This window comes from Dromaius novaehollandiae, chromosome 35, assembly GCF_036370855.1.
Source record: "Dromaius novaehollandiae isolate bDroNov1 chromosome 35, bDroNov1.hap1, whole genome shotgun sequence".
NCBI lineage: Eukaryota > Metazoa > Chordata > Aves > Casuariiformes > Dromaiidae > Dromaius > Dromaius novaehollandiae.
Genome location: NC_088134.1, coordinates 431,802 through 452,071, shown reverse-complemented (window position 1 = coordinate 452,071; position 20,270 = coordinate 431,802). Strand labels below are relative to the sequence as shown.

At 73.1% G+C, this 20,270-nt stretch overlaps 2 protein-coding genes across 4 annotated transcripts; one reads left to right on the top strand and one right to left on the bottom strand.

Annotated features, from left to right (window-relative positions):
- The first annotated feature begins 148 nt into the window (after positions 1 to 148).
- Positions 149 to 3,786, top strand: TRPT1 (tRNA phosphotransferase 1). 2 transcript variants are annotated; one of them, XM_064503262.1, is made up of 7 exons: positions 149 to 266; positions 341 to 422; positions 1,229 to 1,386; positions 2,715 to 2,889; positions 3,007 to 3,063; positions 3,138 to 3,305; positions 3,597 to 3,786. In XM_064503262.1, the coding sequence occupies exons 1-7, from the start codon at positions 216 to 218 to the stop codon at positions 3,740 to 3,742; spliced, it is 837 nt and encodes a 278-aa protein (XP_064359332.1). In that variant the 5' UTR covers positions 149 to 215; the 3' UTR covers positions 3,743 to 3,786. The 2 variants fall into 2 exon arrangements, with proteins under 2 accessions (XP_064359332.1, XP_064359333.1); XM_064503263.1 differs by having other exon boundaries at positions 151 to 266; positions 3,138 to 3,248.
- Positions 3,787 to 4,096: 310 nt separating this feature from the next.
- On the bottom strand, positions 4,097 to 19,600 carry FERMT3 (FERM domain containing kindlin 3). Of its 2 annotated transcripts, XM_064503228.1 has the most exons (15): positions 19,319 to 19,600; positions 16,813 to 17,046; positions 15,475 to 15,603; positions 14,868 to 15,033; positions 12,531 to 12,633; positions 11,846 to 11,953; positions 10,599 to 10,733; positions 10,064 to 10,113; positions 9,365 to 9,486; positions 8,587 to 8,693; positions 7,301 to 7,537; positions 5,506 to 5,630; positions 4,502 to 4,643; positions 4,206 to 4,415; positions 4,110 to 4,170 (listed from the first exon to the last, which is right to left on the bottom strand). In XM_064503228.1, the coding sequence occupies exons 1-14, from the start codon at positions 19,476 to 19,478 to the stop codon at positions 4,242 to 4,244; spliced, it is 1,992 nt and encodes a 663-aa protein (XP_064359298.1). In that variant the 5' UTR covers positions 19,479 to 19,600; the 3' UTR covers positions 4,110 to 4,170; positions 4,206 to 4,241. The 2 variants fall into 2 exon arrangements, with proteins under 2 accessions (XP_064359297.1, XP_064359298.1); XM_064503227.1 differs by having other exon boundaries at positions 4,097 to 4,415.
- Between the last annotated feature and the right edge of the window lie 670 nt (positions 19,601 to 20,270).

Sequence of the window (20,270 nt, the reverse complement as noted above, 5' to 3'; positions counted from 1 at the left end):
CGGCCCCCGCGGCGGCGCCCACGTGGCGGGGGGGCGGTGATGCGGCCACGTGATGTGGCGCGCGGGGGGGGGGGGGCGGTGACGCGTCCACGCGACGCGGCTCGCGGCGGATCACGTGGGGCGCGGGGGGGGGGGCGGTGCAGCGGCCACGTGACGCGGCTCGCGGCGGACCACGTGGCGTGGGGCGGGCGGGCACGTGACGCGTCGAGGCCGCCATGGAGGAGGAGGGCGGCGCTGAGCGGCGGCGGCGGCGGCGCCGGGAGCAGGTGGGAGCCGCGGGGGGCCCCGGCGTCCCGGGAGGGGCCCCGGCGTCCCGGCACCCACCGCCCCTCTCTCGCAGGACCCCGTCGTGCGGCTCTCCAAGGCCCTGAGCTACGTCCTGCGCCACGGGGCCGTCGCCATGGGGCTGCCCATGGGGCCCGGTGCGTCCCGGGACCCCCAGCTGCCCCCCAACTGCCCCCAGGGCCCCCTAAATGCCCCCAGGGCCCCCCAACTGCCCCCCGAGATCTGCCCCGGACCCCCAGGGCCCCCTAAATGTCCCCGCCCCCCCCCAAGGGGCCTCCAGCTGCCCCTGAGATCTGCCTCAGCGCCGACATCTGCCCCCAAGGACCCCCAACTGCCCCCGGTATCTGCCCTGGGACCCCCAACTGTCCCCAGTGCCCCCTAAATGCCCCTGGGACCCCCCCAGGGGCCCCCAATTGCCCCTGAGATCCACCCTAGTGCTCAAATCTGTGCCTTTGGACCCCCCACTGCCCCTGGGACCTGCCCCAGGACCCCCAAGTGCCCCCCCGGGATCTCCTCAACCCTCAAAGATCGTCAGGGGGCCCCCAAGAGCCACCCCGGACCACTGAGAGCCCCCAACTGCTCCCTGAAAGCCCCCAGCTGCCCCCAGGACCCCCCAAGTGCCCCCCGAGACCCTCCCAGCTGCCTCCTGAGACCCCCAACTGCCTCCTGACCACCCCTAGGCCCCCCAGCTGCCCCCCAAGGACCCTCCTGCCCCACATGCGCTTCAGGGGAGGTCCCAATGCGGTGGGGTGGGGTGGGAGAGCCCCCCTGGGACACCTGGGTCCCCAAGGGTGACCCCAGGATGCAGCCCCGGATGCCTGGGCCCCTGGTGCAGTCCCTGGTTTGGAGGGTGGGGGTCGGGGAGGGGTGACACTGGGCCGGGGGCGCTGCCCGGACGCCTGGGCCCACGGTGACGGTGCTGGGGGGGGCGCGGGGGGGGCAGACGGCTTCGTGGAGGTGGGGGCGCTGCTGCGGCTGCCGCCCTTCGCGGGGGTCTCGGAGGGCGACGTGAGGCGCCTGGTGGCCGCCGACCCCAAGCAGCGCTTCGCCCTGCGGTCCGGCCCGCTGCGCCTGCGCGCCAACCAGGGCCACTCGCTGCAGGTGCCGGGGGGGCCCGGAGGGGGATGTGGGGGGTCCCGCGGCGGCTCGGGGGGCTGGGGGCAGCCTCGGGGGGGGCTGGGGGTCCTGGGGAAGGTTAGGGGTCCCTAGGGGGGTGTTGGGGGTTCCAGGGGAGCTGTTAGGAGTCCTGGAGGGGGGTTGCAGGTTCTAGAGAGAGGTTGGGGGGTCCCTGGGGGGGTGTTGGGGGTCCTGGAGGGGTGTTGGGGGTTCTGGGGGAGGTTGGGGGTCCCTGGGGGGTTGTTGGGGGTTCTGGGGAGTGTTGGGGGTCCCAGGGAGAGTGTTAGGAGTCCTGGGGGGAGGTTGGGGGTCCCTGGGGGGGTGTTGGGGGTTTTGGGGAGTGTTGGGGGTCCCAGGGAGGGTGTTAGGAGTCCTGGAGGGTGGTTGGGGGTTCTGGGGGAGGTTGCGGGGTCCCTGGCGGGGTGTTGGGGATCCCAGGAGGGGTGTTGGGGGGTCTTGGGGGACATTAGCGGTCCCAAGGGAAGTTGGGGGTAGCAGGCAGTGTGTGGGCGGGTCCCTGTGCTGGTGTTGGGGCTCGCGAGGGGTGTTGGGAGTCTGGGGGGGAAGTTGGGAGTCCCAGGAGGGTGTTAGGGGTTCCTGGGGGGGTGTTAGGAGTCCTGCAGGGGGGTTGGGGGCCTCTGGGGTGGTGTTGGGGGTCCCAAGGAAGGTGTTGGGGGTCCTGGGGGAATTTGTGGGTTCTGGGGGGTGTTGGGGGTCCCAGGGGGGAAGTTGGGGGTCCCGGGGGGTGTTAGGGGTTCCTGGGGGGGGTGTTAGGAGTCCTGGAGGGAAGTTGGGAGTCCCAGGAGAGGTTGGGGGGTCCCTGGGGTGCCTCAAGGCAGAGAGGGGTCCAGAAGCACATGGGAGCGTTGCAGAGGGATTTGGGGGGTCTCAGAGAAGGAATTGGGGTGCTGGGGGGTATCGGGGTCTTTGGGAGGGGATGTGGGGTGCTGGGGGGGGATCTGGGGGTCCAGAGAGGATATTGGGGTCCTGGGATGGCTCTGGGGGTCCTGAGCTGGGAATGGGGGTGCTTGGGGGCTCTGGGGGTCCCAGGGGGGCTCTGGGGGTCCCAGAGAGGATATTGGGGTCCCTGGGGGGATATTGGGGTCCCGGGGTGGGAATTCGGGGTCCTGGGGGGCTCTGAGGTCCCGGGGTGGGAACTGGGGGGCCGGGGAGGGGCCGGGGGTGGGTTTGGGGGCGCCGCCCCGGCCGGAGCAGCCGGCGCGGGTGACGGTGCTGCCAACACCGATGCCGATGGTGTCACGGTGACGTTGCTGGTGTCGCGGTGACGCCGGCGGTGACCCGGTGCCGGGCAGGTGCCAGAGCTGGAGCTGGCGGCGCTGGTGACGCCGGAGCAGCTGCCGCCGACGCTGGCTCACGGCACCCGGCGCCGGTGCTGGGCCCCGATCCGGGCCGGGGGGCTGCGGCCCATGGGGCGGACCCACATCCACCTGGCGCCGGGGCTGCCCGGGGACCCCGGCGTGCGCAGCGGTGAGTGTCCCCCCCGCCCCCCCCCGGGCCCAGGTGTCCGGGAGCCCCCCGACCCCCCTGCCCCGGGGCCCAGGCGTCCGGGCCCCCCTGACCCCCCATTTCCGTCTGCGTCCGCAGGGATGAGGCCGGACGCCGAAATCGCCATCCTCATCGACGGCCCCCGGGCGCTGGCCGGTGAGCGGGAGCCGGGGGGGGGGCCCCGGCGTCCGGGGGGGCCCCGGCGTCCGGGCCTGACGGGCCGCCCGCAGACGGGATCCCCTTCTTCCGCGCCGCCAACGGGGTGATCCTGACGCCCGGCGACGCCAGCGGCTGCCTCCCGCCCCGCTACTTCCTCTGCGCCCTCCAGCTGCGCCCGCACCGTAAGGGCCCAGGCGTCCGGGAGCCCCCCAGCCCCCCCCAGGGACCCAGGCATCCAGGTGCCCCCCACCCCCAGGGACCCAGGCGTCCGGGAGCCCCCCATCCCCCCCCAGGGACCCAGGTGCCCCCCAGTCCCCCCCCCCAGGGACCCAGGCGTCCGGGAGCCCCCCATCCCCCCCCAGGGACCCAGGTGCCCCCCATCCCCCTCCCAGGGACCCAGGCGTCCGGGAGCCCCCCATCCCCCCCCAGGGACCCAGGTGCCCCCCAGTCCCCCTCCCAGGGGCCCAGGCGTCCGGGACAGAGCCGTCACCATGGTAACAGATGCTTTATTCCCCCCCCCCCCCCCCCAGGCTGCCTGCTGCCGCTGGAGGAGCCCTCGCACGAGGACGCGGGGGGGCAGCGCCCGTCGCACGAGGACACGGGGGGGCAGCGCCCGTCGCACGAGGATGCGGTGGAGCCGCCCTCGCACGGGGGCCGGCGGGGGGGGGATTCCTGACACAAGCCAATAAACCGTTTGCTGCCGTGACCGGGGCTCGCTGGCGTGGCACAAGGATGCCTTGCACGAGGACGCCTTGCACGAGGATGCCTTGCACGAGGACGCCTCACACAAGGACGCCTTGCACGAGGGCCTTGCACGAGGACGCTTCACACAAGGACACCTTGCACGGTGGGGAGGAGAGCGGTGTGCTCGCACGGGGAGCGGCAAGCACCATTTACATGTGGCAAGCCTTGCACGGGGAGGGGTCTTCTCGCACGAGGACACCTCGCACGAGGACTCCTTGCACGAGGACGCCTCACACGAGGACGCCTTGCACGAGGACGCCTCGCACGGGGAGGCTGCGCGGGGTGGGGGAGGATTGCGACGGGGGGGGGGAAGGAAGGCAGCGCCCATTTTGCACGCGGCGACCCGCGCACGGGGAGGCGGCCGCTCGCACGAGGCCCTGCCCACCTCGCACGAGGCCGCGTCGCACGGCCGGGGGGGGCCCGGGGGGGGCTCAGGGGGCCTCCTGGCCGCCGGTGAGCTTGTGGAAGAGCTCCTCGTCGAAGGGGCGGCCCTTGGCGCGGCTCGCCAGGCAGATGTAGCCGCCCAGGTACTCGTGCACCGTGCGGCACGGCGCCGACACCACGCTGAACGCCACGTTGACGTGCTCGTCGAACTCGATGGCCACCTGCGGGCGGAGGGCGGGGGTGGAGGCGGGGCTCCCGGGGGGCCCCGGCGTCCGGGGGGGCCCAGGCGTCCCCGGGGGGGCCCCACCTGGCGGCTGTCCCAGTTGACGTTCCACTGGCGCAGGCTGCTGTAGCGCCACGTCCGCAGCACCGAGCCCAGCGCCGGCTCCAGCCGCACCAGCCGGTTCGGGGCGACGCCCAGCACCTCGTCCTTGCGGCTCCCCTTGAACCTGCCGGGCCCCGGCTGCGTCCCGAGCGGCCCCCCCCCGCATGCCGGGGCCCCCCCGGACACCAAGGACCCCCCCCGGACGCCGGGGCCCCCCCGGACACCAAGGACCCCCCCTGGACACTGGGGCCCCCCCGGATGCCAGGGCCCCCCCCGGACACTAAGGACCCCCCCGGACACCAAGGACCCCCCCGGACGCCAGGGCCCCCCCCGGACACCAAGGACCCCCCCGGACAGCAGGGTCCCACCCCGGACACCAAGGACCCCCCCCGGACGCCAGGGCCCCCCCCGGACACCAAGGACCCCCCAGGACAGCAGGGTCCCACCCCGGACACCAAGGACCCCCCCCCTGGACACTGGGGCCCCCCCGGACACTAAGGACCCCCCCGGACAGCAGGGTCCCACCCCGGACACCAAGGACCCCCCTGGACGCCAGGGCCCCCCCGGACACTGGGGGCCCCTGCAGCCCCCCCTGGACACTGGGGGCCCCCCACAGCCCCCCCCCTGGACACGAGGGTCCCCACACACAGCCCCCCCAGACACTGGGGGCCCCCCCGGACACTAGGGCCCCTCTCTGGACACTGGGCCCCCCTCCCTCTCCCACAGCCCCCCCAGACACCGGGGCCTCCCCCCAGACACCAAGAACCCCCCCCCTGGAAATTGGGGCCCCCCCCCCCAGACACTGTGGTCCCCTGCAGCCCCCCCCCAGACACCAAGGTCCCCCCACACAGCCCCCCCAGACACTGGGGGCCCCCCCGGTCACCAGGGCCCCCCCCCTGGACACCAGGGCCCCCCCCCTCCCTCCCCCACAGCCCCCCCCAGATGCCATGGGCCCCCCCCCCGGCCCCCCCGGCCCCCCCGCGCACCGGACGAGGAAGTAGGCGAGGCCGAAGTCGGGCAGCGCCTGCCAGGCCTGCAGGAAGCGCAGCCGCGCCTCCGCCCCCGACAGCGGCGCCACCCGCTGGTGCTGCTCCAGGATGCGCGCCGGCAGCTGGGGGGGGCACGGGGGGGGGGGGGGTTAAGGGGGGGGGGGTCACGGGGGGGGGGAGGGTCTCGGGGGGGGGGTCACGGGGGGGGGGGGGGGGGGAATGGGGGTCACAGTGCTGCTCCAGGATGCGCGCCAGCAGCTGGGGGGGGGGGGGTCACGGGGGGGGGGGGTGTCACCGGGGGGGCGGGTAATGGGGTCACAGTGCTGCTCCAGGATGGGCACCGGCAGCTCTGTGTGTGTGTGTGGTTTGTTGGGGGGGGGCAGTCACCGAGGGGTCACGGGAGGTCAACGAGGGGTCAACAAGGGGTCACGGCGGGGTCATGGGGGTCACAGTGGAGTTACTGGAGGTCATTGGGTCACTTGGGGTCACAGCGAGCCGCCGAGATTCGGGAGCTCGGTTCTGGGGTCACCTGAGGTCACCCAGGGGGTCACCCGAGGTCACTGGAGGGGTCACTGGAGGTCACGGTGGGGTTACTGGAGGTCATGGGGGTCACCGAGGGGTCACGGCGGGGTCACGGGGGTCACGGTGGGGTTACTGGAGGTCATTGGGTCACTTGGGGTCACCGCGAGCCACCGAGATTCGGGCGCTCGGTCCTGGGGTCACTCGAGGTCACCCAGGGGGTCACCCGAGGTCACTGGAGGGGTCACGGGAGGTCACGGTGGGGTTACTGGAGGTCATGGGGGTCACCGAGGGGTCACGGCGGGGTCACGGGGGTCACGGTGGGGTTACTGGAGGTCATTGGGTCACTTGGGTCACCGCGAGCCACCGAGATTCGGGCGCTCGGTCCTGGGGTCACTCGAGGTCACCCAGGGGGTCACCCGAGGTCACTGGAGGGGTCACGGGAGGTCACGGTGGGGTTACTGGAGGTCATGGGGGTCACCGAGGGGTCACGGCGGGGTCACGGGGGTCACGGTGGGGTTACTGGAGGTCATTGGGTCACTTGGGGTCACCGCGAGCCACCGAGATTCGGGCGCTCGGTCCTGGGGTCACCGGGGGGGGGGGGTCACGGTGGGGTTACTGGAGGTCATGGGGGTCAACGAGGGGTCACGGGGGTCACTGTGGGGTCATGGGGTCATGCGAGGTCACAGTGAGCCGCCAGGATGCGGGAGGCAATTGTGGGGTTGCAGTAGCTCCTGGGGTTTGGGGGTGTGTGTGTGTGTGTGTGTGTGTGTGTGTGTCAGTGTCACAATGAGCCTCCAGGACACAGGCGTTCAGCTGGGGGGGGGGGGAGGTCACGGTGGGGTCACAGGGGTCACCGCGGGGTCACTGGGGGTCACTGCGGGGTCACTAGGGGTCACCGCGGGGTTACTGGGGGTCATGGGGGTCACGGGGGGGTCACGGGGTCACTAGAGGTCACAGCGCGCTTCCAGGATGCGGTGGGGGTCACCGGAGGTCGCCCCAGGGGTTACTAGAGGTCACAGGAGAGGTCACCGCGGGGTCACGAGGGGTCACGGGGAGGTTACAGGGGTCACGGGAGGTCACAGAGGGGTCACAGGGGGGGTCACAGGGTCACGCAAGGTCACAGGGGGTCACAGGGGGTCATGGGGGTCATTGGGGGGGTGGCACAGTGAAGCTCCGGGATGCAGGGGTTTTTTTTTTTGGGGGGGGGTGTCGGGTCACGGGGTCGCAGGGAGGTCACGGGGGGGGTCGTTGGGGGGGGGGGGGTCGGTACCTGCTTGGCCTTGATCTTGCGCTGGAAGCGGGGGGGCAGGAGGACGCGGGGGTCCGGCGGGGGCCGGGAGGCGGGGCCGGGGGCGGGGCCAGGGCCAGGCCCCGCCCCCGCCCCCTCGGCCCCGCCCCCCAGCAGGGCCAGGACCCCCCGGGCCTCGGCCCCGAAGGAGCCGTCGGCCATGGTGCGGCCCCGGGCGGCCAGGCGGCACCCGGCCACCCAGCGGGCGTACTGCTGCGCCTGGGGGGACACGGGGGGGGGGGGGGACATGGGTGACACAGGTGACACAGGGTGACACGCCACCCCCGGCCACCCAGCGGGCGTACTGCTGTGCCTGGGGGGGACACGGGGGGGGGAACACGGGTGACACAGGGTGACACAGGGTGACACAGGGTGACACGCCACCCCCGGCCACCCAGCGGGTGTACTGCTGCGCCTGGGGGGGGGGGGGACACGGGTGACACAGGGTGACACAGGGTGACACGCCACCCCCGGCCACCCAGCGGGCGTACTGCTGCGCCTGGGGGGGCACGGGGGGGGGGGTGGACACGGGTGACACAGGGTGACACGCCACCCCTGGCCACCCAGCGGGCGTACTGCTGTGCCTGGGGGGGACACGGGTGACACGGGTGACACGCCACCCCCGGCCACCCAGCGGGCGTACTGCTGCGCCTGCGGGACACGGGTGACACGGGTGACACGCCACCCCCGGCCACCCAGCGGGCGTACTGCTGCGCCTGGGGGGGGACACGGGGGGGGACACGGGTGACACAGGGTGACACGCCACCCCCGGTCACCCAGCGGGCGTACTGCTGCACCTGCAGGACACAGGACACACGTGGGACATGTGTGGGACACGTGGGACATGCGCAGGACACGTGTGGAACATGTGGGACAGAGTTGGGACAGGTCTGGGACACACAGGGGACATGGCGGGACATGTGGCACCACGTGACACTGCGCGGCGCCATGCGATGTGGCACCATGTGACACAGCACAGCGCGTGACGTGGCACCGTGTGGCACCGCATGACGTGGCACCGGGTGCCGTGGCACTGCATGAAGTGGCACTACGTGACACGGCACGTGTGTGACACCGCGTGCTGCGACGTGGCACACGCGTGGCCTGCCGTGGCCTGGCACCCCGTGGCGTGGCACACGCGTGGCACAGGCACGACCCACGCGTGGCGCACACACTACACGCGTGGCGCACACACTACACGCGTGGCGCACACACTACACGCGTGGCACACGCGTGGCAGCCGCGTGCCGGGGCGGGCGGGCACTCACATCGCGGCAGCGCAGCTGCACCTCGCTCATGCCGTCGGGCGCCGGCACCAGCAGCTTGATGCAGAACTTCTGCGCCGCCACGTTGACGTCGGGGATCACCTCGCAGCCTGCGGGCCCAGGCGTCCGGCGGGGCCCAGGCGTCCGGGCCGCACCCCCCCCCCCAGGGGCCTGCCGGGGGGGGGGGAGTGCAGGGTCCCGGGGGGGGCTTGGGAGGGATTTGGGGAACCCCGAGGGGGGTCTCAGGGGGGATTTGGGGGTCACATGAGGGATTTGGGGGCTCCCAGGGGATCACAGGGGGCTCGGGGGGGGATTTGGGGGGGTCTTAGGGAGGATTTGGGGGTCCTGAGAGGAATCTGGGGGGGTCCCAGGGGAATCGGGGGGATCCTGGGGGCAAAAGGGGGGATTTGAGGGCAATGGGGGGAGCTGGGGGGGTCCCTGGGGGGATTTGGGGGGTCAGAGGGGATCCCGGAGATTTTGAGGGGTCCCAAGGGATTCTGGGAGCCCAGGGGGTGTTTTGGGAGATCCTGGGGGGGCCTGGGGGGGTCCCAGGGGCCGTTGGGGGGGTTCTGGGGAGGGTTGGGGGGGTGGGAGGGTTCCCAGGTGGCTGGGAGGGTCACAGAGGGGTTTGGGGGGTTCCGGGGGGATTGGGGGGTTCCAGGGGGGTCCCGGGGGGGGTGGGAGGGGTCCCAGGGGAGTTAGGGGGTTCTGCAGGGTCCCGGGGGGGTCCCGGGGGGGTGGGGAGGTTCGGGGGGGTCCCGGGGGGGTCCCGGGGGGGCACCTTTGAGGTTGAGCTGCTGCACGGGCTCGGCCAGGGCCTCGGGGCTCTTGTAGTACGAGAGCGTCGTCTCCTTGAACACGGCCCAGTGCGGCCGGAAGCCCCGGAGCGCCAGCTTGCGCGGCCTGGGGGGCCCCGGCGTCCGGTCAGGGGGCCCCGGCGTCCGGGAGCCGCCCCCCACCCCCCCGTCCCGCCCCGGAGCACCAGCTTGCGCGGCCTGGGGGGCCCCGGCGTCCGGTCAGGGGGCCCCGGCGTCCGGGAGCCGCCCCGCGCCCCCCCCCCAGGGCCCAGGAGTCCGGGTTCAGCAGGGCCCAGGTTTCTGGGAGCCGCCCCGCACCCCCCCCCCCCCAGCCCTGGGGCCCAGGCGTCCGGGCGCAGCTGGGCCCCGTCTCAGGGTGACGAGGGCTCGTTAGCAGCTAACGAGGCTCCAGCCCAGCCCCTAAGTGCCCTCAGCTGGGCCCGGACACCTGGGCCCTCGGGCAGGTCCCCCCCACCCCTCTGCCCCCCTCCCAAGGGGGCCCAGGCGTCCGGGCGCAGCTGGGCCCCGTCTCGGGGTGACGAGGGCTCGTTAGCAGCTAACGAGGCTCCAGCCCCTCCGTGCTCTCACCTGGGCCCGGACACCTGGGCCCTCGGGCAGGTCCCCCCCACCCCCCCTGCCCCCCCCAGGGGCCCAGGCGTCCGGGGGGCCCAGGCGTCCGGTACCTGAGGATGTCCAGATACTCCCTGAGCTCGGGGATGGCCGTGAGGTCCTCCTGGGGGGGGCGGGGGGGCACGGTGAACTCCCAGTGCCCCCAGTCTGCCCAGTGCCCCAGTCTGCCCAGTGCCCCCAGTTTGCCCAGTGCCCCGGCCTCCCCCGGCCCCTCGGGCCTCCCAGTCTAACCAGTGCCCCCAGTGCCCCCAGTCCCAGCAGCTCCTCTGAGTCCACCCAGTCCCCCCCAGTGCCCTCCCAGTTCCCCCAGTGACCCCAGTCTCACCAGTGTCACCAGTTCACCCCAATCCCCCCAGTCCCCCTGACTGCCCCCAGCACCCCCAGTGCCCCCAGTCTCACCAGTTCCTCCCAGTACCTCCCAGTTCCCCTAGTGTCACCAGGTCCCCCAGTCCCCCCCAGTCCCCCTGACCCCCCCCAGTGCCCCCAGTCTCACCAGTTCCTCCCATCCTCCTGACTCGCCCCAGCCCCCCAATGCCCCCCCAGTTCCCCCCCAGCCCCCCTGACTGCCCCCAGTGCCCCCAGTCTCACCAGTTGGGGCGGGGGGGGCCCCCCCAGTTTGAGCTCCAGGCTGTCGAGGGCGGCGTCGAGGTCGTCCAGGGCCGCGTCGCCCCCGGCCGCGTCCCCCCCCGGCTCCCCGCTGCCCCCCAGCTCGTCGATGTGGTACTGGGGGGGCAGGACGTGTCACCCCCCCGGTGTCACCCCCCCTGGTGTCACCCCCCCGGCCGTGTCCCCCCCCGGCTCCCCGCTGCCCCCCAGCTCGTCGATGTGGTACTGGGGGGGGCAGGACGTGTCACCCCCCCGGTGTCACCCCCCCTGGTGTCACCCCCCCTGGCCGCGTCCCCCCCCGGCTCCCCGCTGCCCCCCAGCTCGTCGATGTGGTACTGGGGGGGCAGGACGTGTCACCCCCCCGGTGTCACCCCCCCTGGTGTCACCCCCCCGGCCGCGTCCCCCCCCCAGCTCCCCGCTGCCCCCCAGCTCGTCGATGTGGTACTGGGGGGGGACATGGGGGGTGCAGGGGGGCATTTGGGGCTATTTAGGGGGTATTTGGGGCCCCGAGGAGCATTTTGGGGGTGTTTAGGGCCCCGGGGGGGTCCTTTGGGGGTATTTGGGGGCCCCGGGGGGTATTTCGGGGCTGTTCAGGGGGTATTTAGGGCCCCAGGGGTTATTTGGGAGGGATTTAGGGGGTATTTAGGGCCCTGGGGGGCATCTGGGGGGTATCTTGGGGGTATTTAGGGTACTGGGGGGTATTTTAGGGTGCTTGGGGCCCCAGGGGTATTTTGGTAGTATTTTGGGGGTGTTTGGGGGATGTTTGGGGCCCTGGGGGGTATTTGGGGGGTATTTGGGGCACCAGGAGGTATTTTGGGGGTGTTTTGGGGCCCCAGAGGGTATTCTGGGGATATTTTGGGTGTGTTTGGGGCCCTGGGGGGTGTTTTGGGAGTATTCTGGGGGTGTTTCAGGGGTGTTTTGGGGATGTTTGGGGCCCCGGGGTGTATTTTGGGAGTATTTGGGGGTGTTTTGGTCCCCCGGAGGTATTTTGGGGTTTTTTGGGGGTGTTTGGGGGGTGTTTGGGGCCCTGGGGGGTGCGTTGGGGGTATTTTGGGGGTGTTTTGGGGGTGTTTGGGGTCCCAGGGGGTGCATCGAGGGTATTTTGGGAAGGTTCTGGGGGTGTTTGGGATCGCAGGGGTCTTTTGGGGGTGTTTGGGGCCCTGGGGGGTGCGCTGGGGGTATTTTGGGGGTGTTTGGGGGTGTTTTGGGGGTGTTTGGGGCCCCGGTACCTGGAGGGCGGCGAAGAGCATCATCTCCTCCTCGGTGCAGTCGATCTCCTCCAGCAGCAGCGACCAGCGCGCCTGCTCGTACAGCTGGGCGATGCGCACCGCGTCCAGCTGCACACGCCAGCGACACGTCAGCGACACGCCGTGACACGCCACAACACGCCACGACATGTCAATGACACGTCAGCGACGCCACGACGTGGCACGTCAGGGTGCGGGGGGAGAAAGGGGGCTCGCACAGCCGGGCGACGCGCACCGCCTCCAGCTGCACACGCCACAACACGCTAGCGACACACCAGTGACATGTCAGTGACATGTTGGGGGTCCCCGGGGGTTCTGGGGGGTTTTGGGGCGGTTTTGGGGCGTTTGGGGCGCACCTGGGGCTGGATGTCGAGGAAGCAACAGCAGCAGCGCTGGGGGCTCGGGGGGGGTTGGGGGTCCTGGGGGTCCCTGGGGGGTTTCGGGGCGGTCCCGGTGTTTTTTTGGGGTGATTTCGGGGCGTTTTGGGGCGTTTGGGGCACACCTGGGGCCGGATGTCGAGGAAGCAGCAGCAGCGCTGGGGGCTCGGGGGAGGCTGCGGGGGGGACTGGGGGGGTTTGGGGGTCCCGGGGGTCCCGGGGGGGTCTCGGGGCGGTCCCGGTGTTCTTTTGGGGTGATTCCGGGGCGTTTTGGGGCGCTCCGGGCGCACCTGGGGCTGGATGTCGAGGAAGCAGTAGTACTTGAAGCGCAGCAGCAGCTCGGCGTCGTCGGCCACGTCCTGCTGCATCAGCGACTGCGACGAGTCCAGCCACCTGCGGGGGGGGGCGGGGGGGGGTCAGGCACCCGGGCTGCCCCCAACTGCCCCCCCACCCCCAAACTGCCCCCCCAACTGCCCCCTGCCCCCCCAAACTGCCCCCCGGCCCCCAAGCCACCCCCAAACTGCCCCCCCGGTCCCCAAAGCCCCCCCAAACTGCCCCACAGCCCCTAAATACCCCCCAAACCACCCCAGCACCCCCAAACTGCCCCCCCGGTCCCCAAAGCCCCCCCAAACTGCCCCACAGCCCCTAAATACCCCCCAAACCACCCCAGTACCCCCAAACTGCCCCCCTGCCCCCAAAGCCCCCCCAAATTGCCCCCCCCAGCCCCTAAATACCCCCCAAACCACCCCAGCACCCCCAAACTGCCCCCCTGGCCCCCAAAGCCCCCCAAACTGCCCCCCCAGCCCCTAAATACCCCCCAAACCACCCCAGTACCCCCAAACTGCCCCCCTGGCCCCCCAAAGTCCCCCCCAAACTGCCCCCCCAGCCCCTAAATACCCCCCAAACCACCCCAGCACCCCCAAACTGCCCCCCTGGCCCCCAAAGCCCCCCCAAACTGCCCCCCCAGCCCCTAAATACCCCCCAAACCACCCCAGTACCCCCAAACTGCCCCCCTGGCCCCCCAAAGTCCCCCCCAAACTGCCCCCCCAGCCCCTAAATACCCCCCAAACCACCCCAGTACCCCCAAACTGCCCCCCGGCCCCCAAAGCCCCCCCAAACTGCCCCCCCAGCCCCTAAATACCCCCCAAACCACCCCAGCACCCCCAAACTGCCCCCCTGGCCCCCCAAAGCCCCCCCAAATTGCCCCCCCCAGCCCCTAAATACCCCCCAAACCACCCCAGCACCCCCAAACTGCCCCCCTGGCCCCCCAAAGCCCCCCCAAACTGCCCCCCCAGCCCCTAAATACCCCCCAAACCACCCCAGCACCCCCAAACTGCCCCCCTGGCCCCCCAAAGCCCCCCCCAAACTGCCCCCCCAGCCCCTAAATACCCCCCAAACCACCCCAGCACCCCCAAACTGCCCCCCTCAAAGCCCCCCCAAACTGCCCCCCCAGCCCCTAAATACCCCCCAAACCACCCCAGCACCCCCAAACTGCCCCCCTGGCCCCCCAAAGCCCCCCCAAATTGCCCCCCAGCCCCTAAATACCCCCCAAACCACCCCAGCACCCCCAAACTGCCCCCCTGGCCCCCAAAGCCCCCCCAAATTGCCCCCCAGCCCCTAAATACCCCCCAAACCACCCCAGCACCCCCAAACTGCCTCCCCGGCCCCCAAAGCCCCCCCAAACTGCCCCCCCAGCCCCTAAATACCCCCCAAACCACCCCAGCACCCCCAAACTGCCCCCCTGGCCCCCAAAGCCCCCCCAAACTGCCCCCCCAGCCCCTAAATACCCCCCAAACCACCCCAGCACCCCCAAACTGCCCCCCTGGCCCCCCAAAGCCCCCCCAAATTGCCCCCCCAGCCCCTAAATACCCCCCAAACCACCCCAGCACCCCCAAACTGCCCCCCTGGCCCCCCAAAGCCCCCCCCAAACTGCCCCCCCAGCCCCTAAATACCCCCCAAACCACCCCAGCACCCCCAAACTGCCCCCCTGGCCCCCCAAAGCCCCCCCCAAACTGCCCCCCCAGCCCCTAAATACCCCCCAAACCACCCCAGCACCCCCAAACTGCCCCCCTCAAAGCCCCCCCAAACTGCCCCCCCAGCCCCTAAATACCCCCCAAACCACCCCAGCACCCCCAAACTGCCCCCCTGGCCCCCCAAAGCCCCCCCAAATTGCCCCCCCAGCCCCTAAATACCCCCCAAACCACCCCAGCACCCCCAAACTGCCCCCCTGGCCCCCAAAGCCCCCCCAAATTGCCCCCCAGCCCCTAAATACCCCCCAAACCACCCCAGCACCCCCAAACTGCCTCCCCGGCCCCCAAAGCCCCCCCAAATTGCCCCCCCCAGCCCCTAAATACCCCCCAAACCACCCCAGTACCCCCAAACTGCCCCCCTGGCCCCCAAAGCCCCCCCAAACTGCCCCCCCAGCCCCTAAATACCCCCCAAACCACCCCAGCACCCCCAAACTGCCCCCCCGGCCCCCAAAGCCCCCCCAAACTGCCCCCCCAGCCCCTAAATACCCCCCAAACCACCCCAGCACCCCCAAACTGCCCCCCCCAAAGCCCCCCCAAATTGCCCCCCCAGCCCCTAAATACCCCCCAAACTGCCCCCCAAGTCCCCCCCCCCCGTACCGGGCGTTGATGCGGGCGCGCTGGATCAGGGGGGGGCCGCGGGCGGGGCTGCGGGGGGGGGGGCTGGGGCCCAGCCCCCCCCGGGGAGCCACCAGCATCCGGAAGCAGCCCTGGGCCTCGGGGCCGGCCAGGTGGGGGGGGCAGCCGGGCCAGGCCGCCTCGGAGCCTGCGCACGAGGGCTCGCACGAGGGCCTTGCACGAGGGCCTTGCACGAGGGCCTTGCACGAGGGGCCCCCCCGCACGGGGAGCCCTGCACGACCCCCCCACACCCCCCTTGGGGCTGCCCAGGTTGGGGGGGGCAGTTGGGCCAGGCCCCCTCGGAGCCTGTGCACGAGGGCTCGCACGAGGACCGTGCACAAGGGCCTTGCACACAGGCGTCCGCGCACGAGGGCCTTGCACAAGGGCCTTGCACGAGGGCTCACACGAGCACCACACACAAGGGCCCCCGCGCACAGGGAGCCCCCCCCCACCCCCTCCCAAGCCGCCTCGGCGCCTGCGCACGAGCGCTCGCACGAGGGACCTTGCACGGGGAGCTCTCGCACGAGGAGCCCTCGCCCTCCCTCGCCCGCCCTCGCCCGCCCTCGCACACCCGCTCTCGCACGCTCACCGGGCGGCAGCACGACGGCGGTGAGGTCGAAGTCCTCCTCCTCGGGCGCCGCCCCCCCGCCCTTCCTCGCCGCCTCCTCCTCCTCCTCGGGCGCCCGCAGCAGCGACAGCTCCTCGGGGTGCCGGATCCCTGTGGGCCCCCGTCAGCCCCCGGGGTCCCCCCCAAACGCCCCCCCAGCACCCCCAGCTGCCCCCCAGCACCCCATAACCACCCCCCAGCACCCCCTAGGGCCCCCCCAGGACCCCCAAGAGCCCCCCAGGACCCCAAACCACCCCCCAGCACCCCCTACCCACCCCCCAGGGCCCCCCAGGACCCCCAACCACCCCGCAGCCCCCTTACCTGCCTCCCAGGGCCCCCAAGTGCCCCCCAGCACCCCATAACCACCCCCCAGACCCCCCCAGACCCCCCGACCGGCCCCGGGGGCCACACGCACCGAGGAGGCGGCAGGCGTGGGCGACGGCGCGGCTCACGGGCCCCCCAGGACCCCCCAGGCCCCCATAACCACCCCCTAGACCCCCCCAGACCCCCCCAGACCCCCCCACCGGCCCCGGGGGCCACACACGCACCGAGGAGGCGGCAGGCGTGGGCGACGGCGCGGCTCACGGGCCCCCCAGGACCCCCCAGGACCCCGTAACCACCCCCCAGCACCCCGTAACCACCCCCCAGCACCCCATAACCACCCCCCAGACCCCCCCAGACCCCCCCAGACCCCCCGACCGGCCCCGGGGGCCACACACGCACCGAGGAGGCGGCAGGCGTGGGCGACGGCGCGGCTCACGGGCCCCCCAGGACCCCCCAGGACCCCGTAACCACCCCCCAGCACCCCATAACCACCCCCCAGACCCCCCCAGACCCCCCCAGACCCCCCCACCGGCCCCGGGGGCCACACACGCACCGAGGAGGCGGCAGGCGTGGGCGACGGCGCGGCTCACGGGCCCCCCAGGACCCCCCAGGCCCCCATAACCACCCCCCAGACCCCCCCAGACCCCCCCAGACCCCCCCACCGGCCCCGGGGGCCACACACGCACCGAGGAGGCGGCAGGCGTGGGCGACGGCGCGGCTCACGGGCCCCCCAGGACCCCCCAGGCCCCCATAACCACCCCCCAGCACCCCATAACCACCCCCCAGACCCCCCCAGACCCCCCCAGACCCCCCGGCCAGCCCCGGGGGACACACACGCACCGAGGAGGCGGCAGGCGTGGGCGACGGCGCGGCTCACGGGCCCCCCAGGACCCCCCAGGCCCCCATAACCACCCCCCAGCCCCCCATAACCACCCCCCCAGACCCCCCCAGACCCCCCCAGACCCCCCGACCGGCCCCGGGGGGCCACACACGCACCGAGGAGGCGGCAGGCGTGGGCGACGGCGCGGCTCACGGGCTGGGCGAAGGAGAGGCGCAGGCGGAGGCGGCGGCGGTTGGGCAGGCGCAGGCGCAGCGGGCGGTGCTGGGGGGCGAAGCGCAGGCGGGCGTCCGCCCCCAGCCCCAGCGCGTCCAGCGTGCGCCCGGGCCGCAGCAGCCACTGCCGCCGCTGCGCCCACCACAGCGCGTGGTCCGACCAGTCCCGCTGCTCCCCTGGGGGGGAAAGGGTCAGGGGGGGCCCGCTGCACCCCGAAACCCGGGGCTGGGGGGGCTGGGGATCCCATTGCACCCCAAAACCCGGGCCTGGGGGGTCTGGGGGGTCTGGGGGGCCCGGGGGGCCTGGGGGTCCCACCACAGCGCGTGGTCCGACCAGTCCCGCTGCTCCCCTGGGGGGGGAAAGGGGGGGCTGGGGGTCCACTGCACCCCAAAACCCGGGGCTGGGGGGGCTGGGGGAGGTCTGGGGGGTCTGGGGGGTCTGGGGGGCCTGGGGGTCCCACCACAGCGCGTGGTCCGACCAGTCCCGCTGCTCCCCTGGGGGGGGAAAGGGGTCGGGGGGTCCTTGTGCCCCAAAACGCGGATCGGGGGGTGCTGGGGGTCCCATTGCACCCCAAAACCTGGGTCTGGGGGGTCTGGGGGGCCTGGGGGTCCCACCACAGCACATGGTCCAACCAGTCCTGCTGCTCCCCTGGGGGGGGAAAGGGGTCGGAGGGGGTCCTTGTGCCCCAAAATGCAGATCGGGGGGGGCTGGGGGTCCCATAGCACCCTGAAACAGGGGCCGGGGGGGTCTGGGGGTCCCATAGCACCCCAAAACCCGGGCCTGGGGGAGCTGGGGGGCCTGGGGGTCCCACCACAGTGCGTGGTCCGACCAGTCCCGCTGCTCCCCTGGGGGGGGGAAAGGGGTCGGGGGGGTCCACAGCACCCCAAAACCAGGACCAGGGGGGTGTGGGGTGTCCATTGCACCCAGAACCTGGGTCTGGGGGGTCTGGGGTTCCCATAGCACCCCAAAATGGGGCCTGGGGGGTCCCACCACAGCGCGTGGTCCAACCAGTCCCGCTGCTCCCCTGGGGGGGGACACTGGGTCAGGGGGGCCCATTGCACCCCGAAATGGGGATGGGGGGGTCTGGGGGGTCCATTGCACCCAGAAACCCGGGTCGGGGGGGTCTGGGGGGTCCCATAGCACCCCAAAACAGGGCCCGGGGGGTCCCACCGCACCCCTGGGCAGGGGTTGGGGTCGGGGGGGGCGGCTGCACCCCTTGATGGGGCTGGGGGGTCCCAAAACACGCGGGGATGGGGATGGGGATGGGGGGGCCCTGCTGCCCCCCAAAACGGGGACGGGGGGGCTCTGCCCCCCCCCCGCGGGCAGCCCGGGAAGGACCCAGGCGTCCGGGCCCCGCCCCGGGGCTATTTATAGCCCGTGGTTCCCTTATCGGCGGGGCCGGGGGGACCCGGGGGGGCACTCGGGGGGGTCCCCGGGGGGGGGCGGAAGCGGGGGGCCCCGGCAGCCCCCGATAAGGACCGGGCGTCCCCAGGCCGCATCCTGCCCCCCCCCCCCCCCACGGCCACTCGGCGCCGCGTGACGCCCCACGGGGGGGGGCCGGACGCCTGGGTCCCTCCTCGGGGGGGGGGGAGCCCCGGACGCCTGGGTCCCTCCTCGGGGGGGGTGGGGGGGAGCCCTGGACGCCTGGGTCCCTCCTCGGGGGGAGCCCCGGACGCCTGGGTCCTTCCAGAGGGTGGTAGCACCTGGGCGGGGGGAGGAGGGACCACCCGGACGCCTGGGCCCCTGGGGGTCAGGACAGGAACCACCCGGACGCCTGTGCCCTTGGGGGTCAGATCCGAGGCTGCCCGGACGCCTGGGCCCTCGGGGGTCAGACCTGAGGCTGCCCGGACGCCTGGGCCCTCGGGGAGATCGGGACAGGAACCACCCGGATGCCTGGGCCCTCGGGGGTCGGATCTGAGGCTGCCCGGACGCCTGGGCCCTCGGGGAGATCGGGACAGGAACCACCCGGATGCCTGGGCCCTCGGGGGTCGGATCTGAGGCTGCCCGGACGCCTGGGCCCCTGGGGGGTGGATGCAACCTGCCTGGACACCTGGGCCCTCGGGGAGATCAGGACAGGAACCACCCGGACGCCTGGGCCCTCAGGGGTCAGAGCTGAGGCCGCCCGGACGCCTGGGCCCTTGGGGGTCGGATCTGAGATCACCCGGACGCCTGGGCCCTCGGGGGTCGGATCTGAGGCTGCCCGGACGCCTGGGCCCCTGGGGGGTGGATGCAACCTGCCTGGACGCCTGGGCCCTCGGGGCGGCGGGAGGCACCGGGGATGCGGGGTGGGGGCGGGGCGGCGTGCCGGACGCCTGGGCCCTCAGGGGTCAGATCTGAGATCACCCGGACGCCTGGGCCCTCGGGGGTCGGATCTGAGGCCACTGGGACGGGACGCCTGGGCCCTCGGGGCGGCACGGGGGGCGGGGGGGGGGGAGCGGAGGGACTCACCGACGGTGTCGACGATGAGCAGCATGAGGCCGCCGACGTGGAGGCCGCCGGTGACGCGGAGGGCGAGGGCGCGGGGCGCCCCGGGGCCCTGCTCCACCTCCACGCGCAGCTCGAAGGAGCCGTCGATGGCCTCGCCGCTCGCCGTCTTCAGCCCCGCCATGGCGCCCGCCCCGGACGCCGGGGCCCCTCCGCCGGGGACGCCTGGGCCCGCCGCCGCCGCCGCGCCGGGCACGCCTGGGTCCCGCTGCCCTGGCGGCACCGCACCGCGCGCCTGGGTCTGCTGCCCCGGGGACGCCTGGGCCCACCGCCGCGCTGGGGACGCCTGGGCCCCGCCCCGCCCCGCCCCGCCGCCCCCAGCACCCCCGCCGCCGCAGAGGAAGTCGAGGAGGGGAGGGGAGGGGACGCCGGCCCGGACGCCTGGGTCCCTGCACCGCCATCCCCCTCCCCGCCGCCACGCCCCACCCGGACGCCTGGGCCCCCGTCCCGTTATCACCCCCCATCGCGTCTATCGGGGCACCCGGACGCCTGGGCCCATCCCGTTATCACCCCCCATCGCGTCTATCGGGGCACCCGGACGCCTGGGCCCATCCCGTTATCACCCCCCATCGCGTCTATCGGGGCACCCGGACGCCTGGGCCCCTGTCCCGTTATCCCTCCCCCATCGCGTCTATCGGGGCACCCGGACGCCTGGGCCCCTTCCCCATCGCCCCCTCCCCTCCCACACCCGTTAGACGTGACGGGCCCGGACGCCTGGGCCCCTTCCCCATCGCTCCCTCGACCCATTAGATCCGGGGGCCCGGACGCCTGGGCCCCTTCCCCATCGCTCCCTCGACCCATTAGATCCGGGGGCCCGGACGCCTGGGCCCCTTCCCCGTTATCCCCCCCCCCCATCGCGTCTATCGGGGGACCCGGACGCCTGGGCCCCTCCCCGCCACCCTCTCCCCACACCCGC

What these genes read in the sequence shown, in the direction of transcription:
- TRPT1 (XM_064503262.1), top strand. Translation starts at nt 216, where the DNA reads ATGGAGGAGGAGGGCGGCGCTGAGCGGCGGCGGCGGCGGCGCCGGGAG. An exon ending in GGGGCTGCCCATGGGGCCCG is followed by an intron (nt 423 to 1,228) that starts GTGCGTCCCGGG and finishes CGGGGGGGGCAG; the next exon opens with ACGGCTTCGTGGAGGTGGGG. An exon ending in CCAGGGACCCAGGCATCCAG is followed by an intron (nt 3,306 to 3,596) that starts GTGCCCCCCACC and finishes CCCCCCCCCCAG; the next exon opens with GCTGCCTGCTGCCGCTGGAG.
- FERMT3 (XM_064503227.1), bottom strand. Translation starts at nt 19,478, where the DNA reads ATGGCGGGGCTGAAGACGGCGAGCGGCGAGGCCATCGACGGCTCCTTC. An exon ending in TCCTCGACATCCAGCCCCAG is followed by an intron (nt 11,954 to 12,530) that starts GTGCGCCCGGAG and finishes TGGCGTGTGCAG; the next exon opens with CTGGACGCGGTGCGCATCGC. An exon ending in TGCAGCTGCGCTGCCGCGAT is followed by an intron (nt 7,538 to 8,586) that starts GTGAGTGCCCGC and finishes GTGTCCCCCCAG; the next exon opens with GCGCAGCAGTACGCCCGCTG.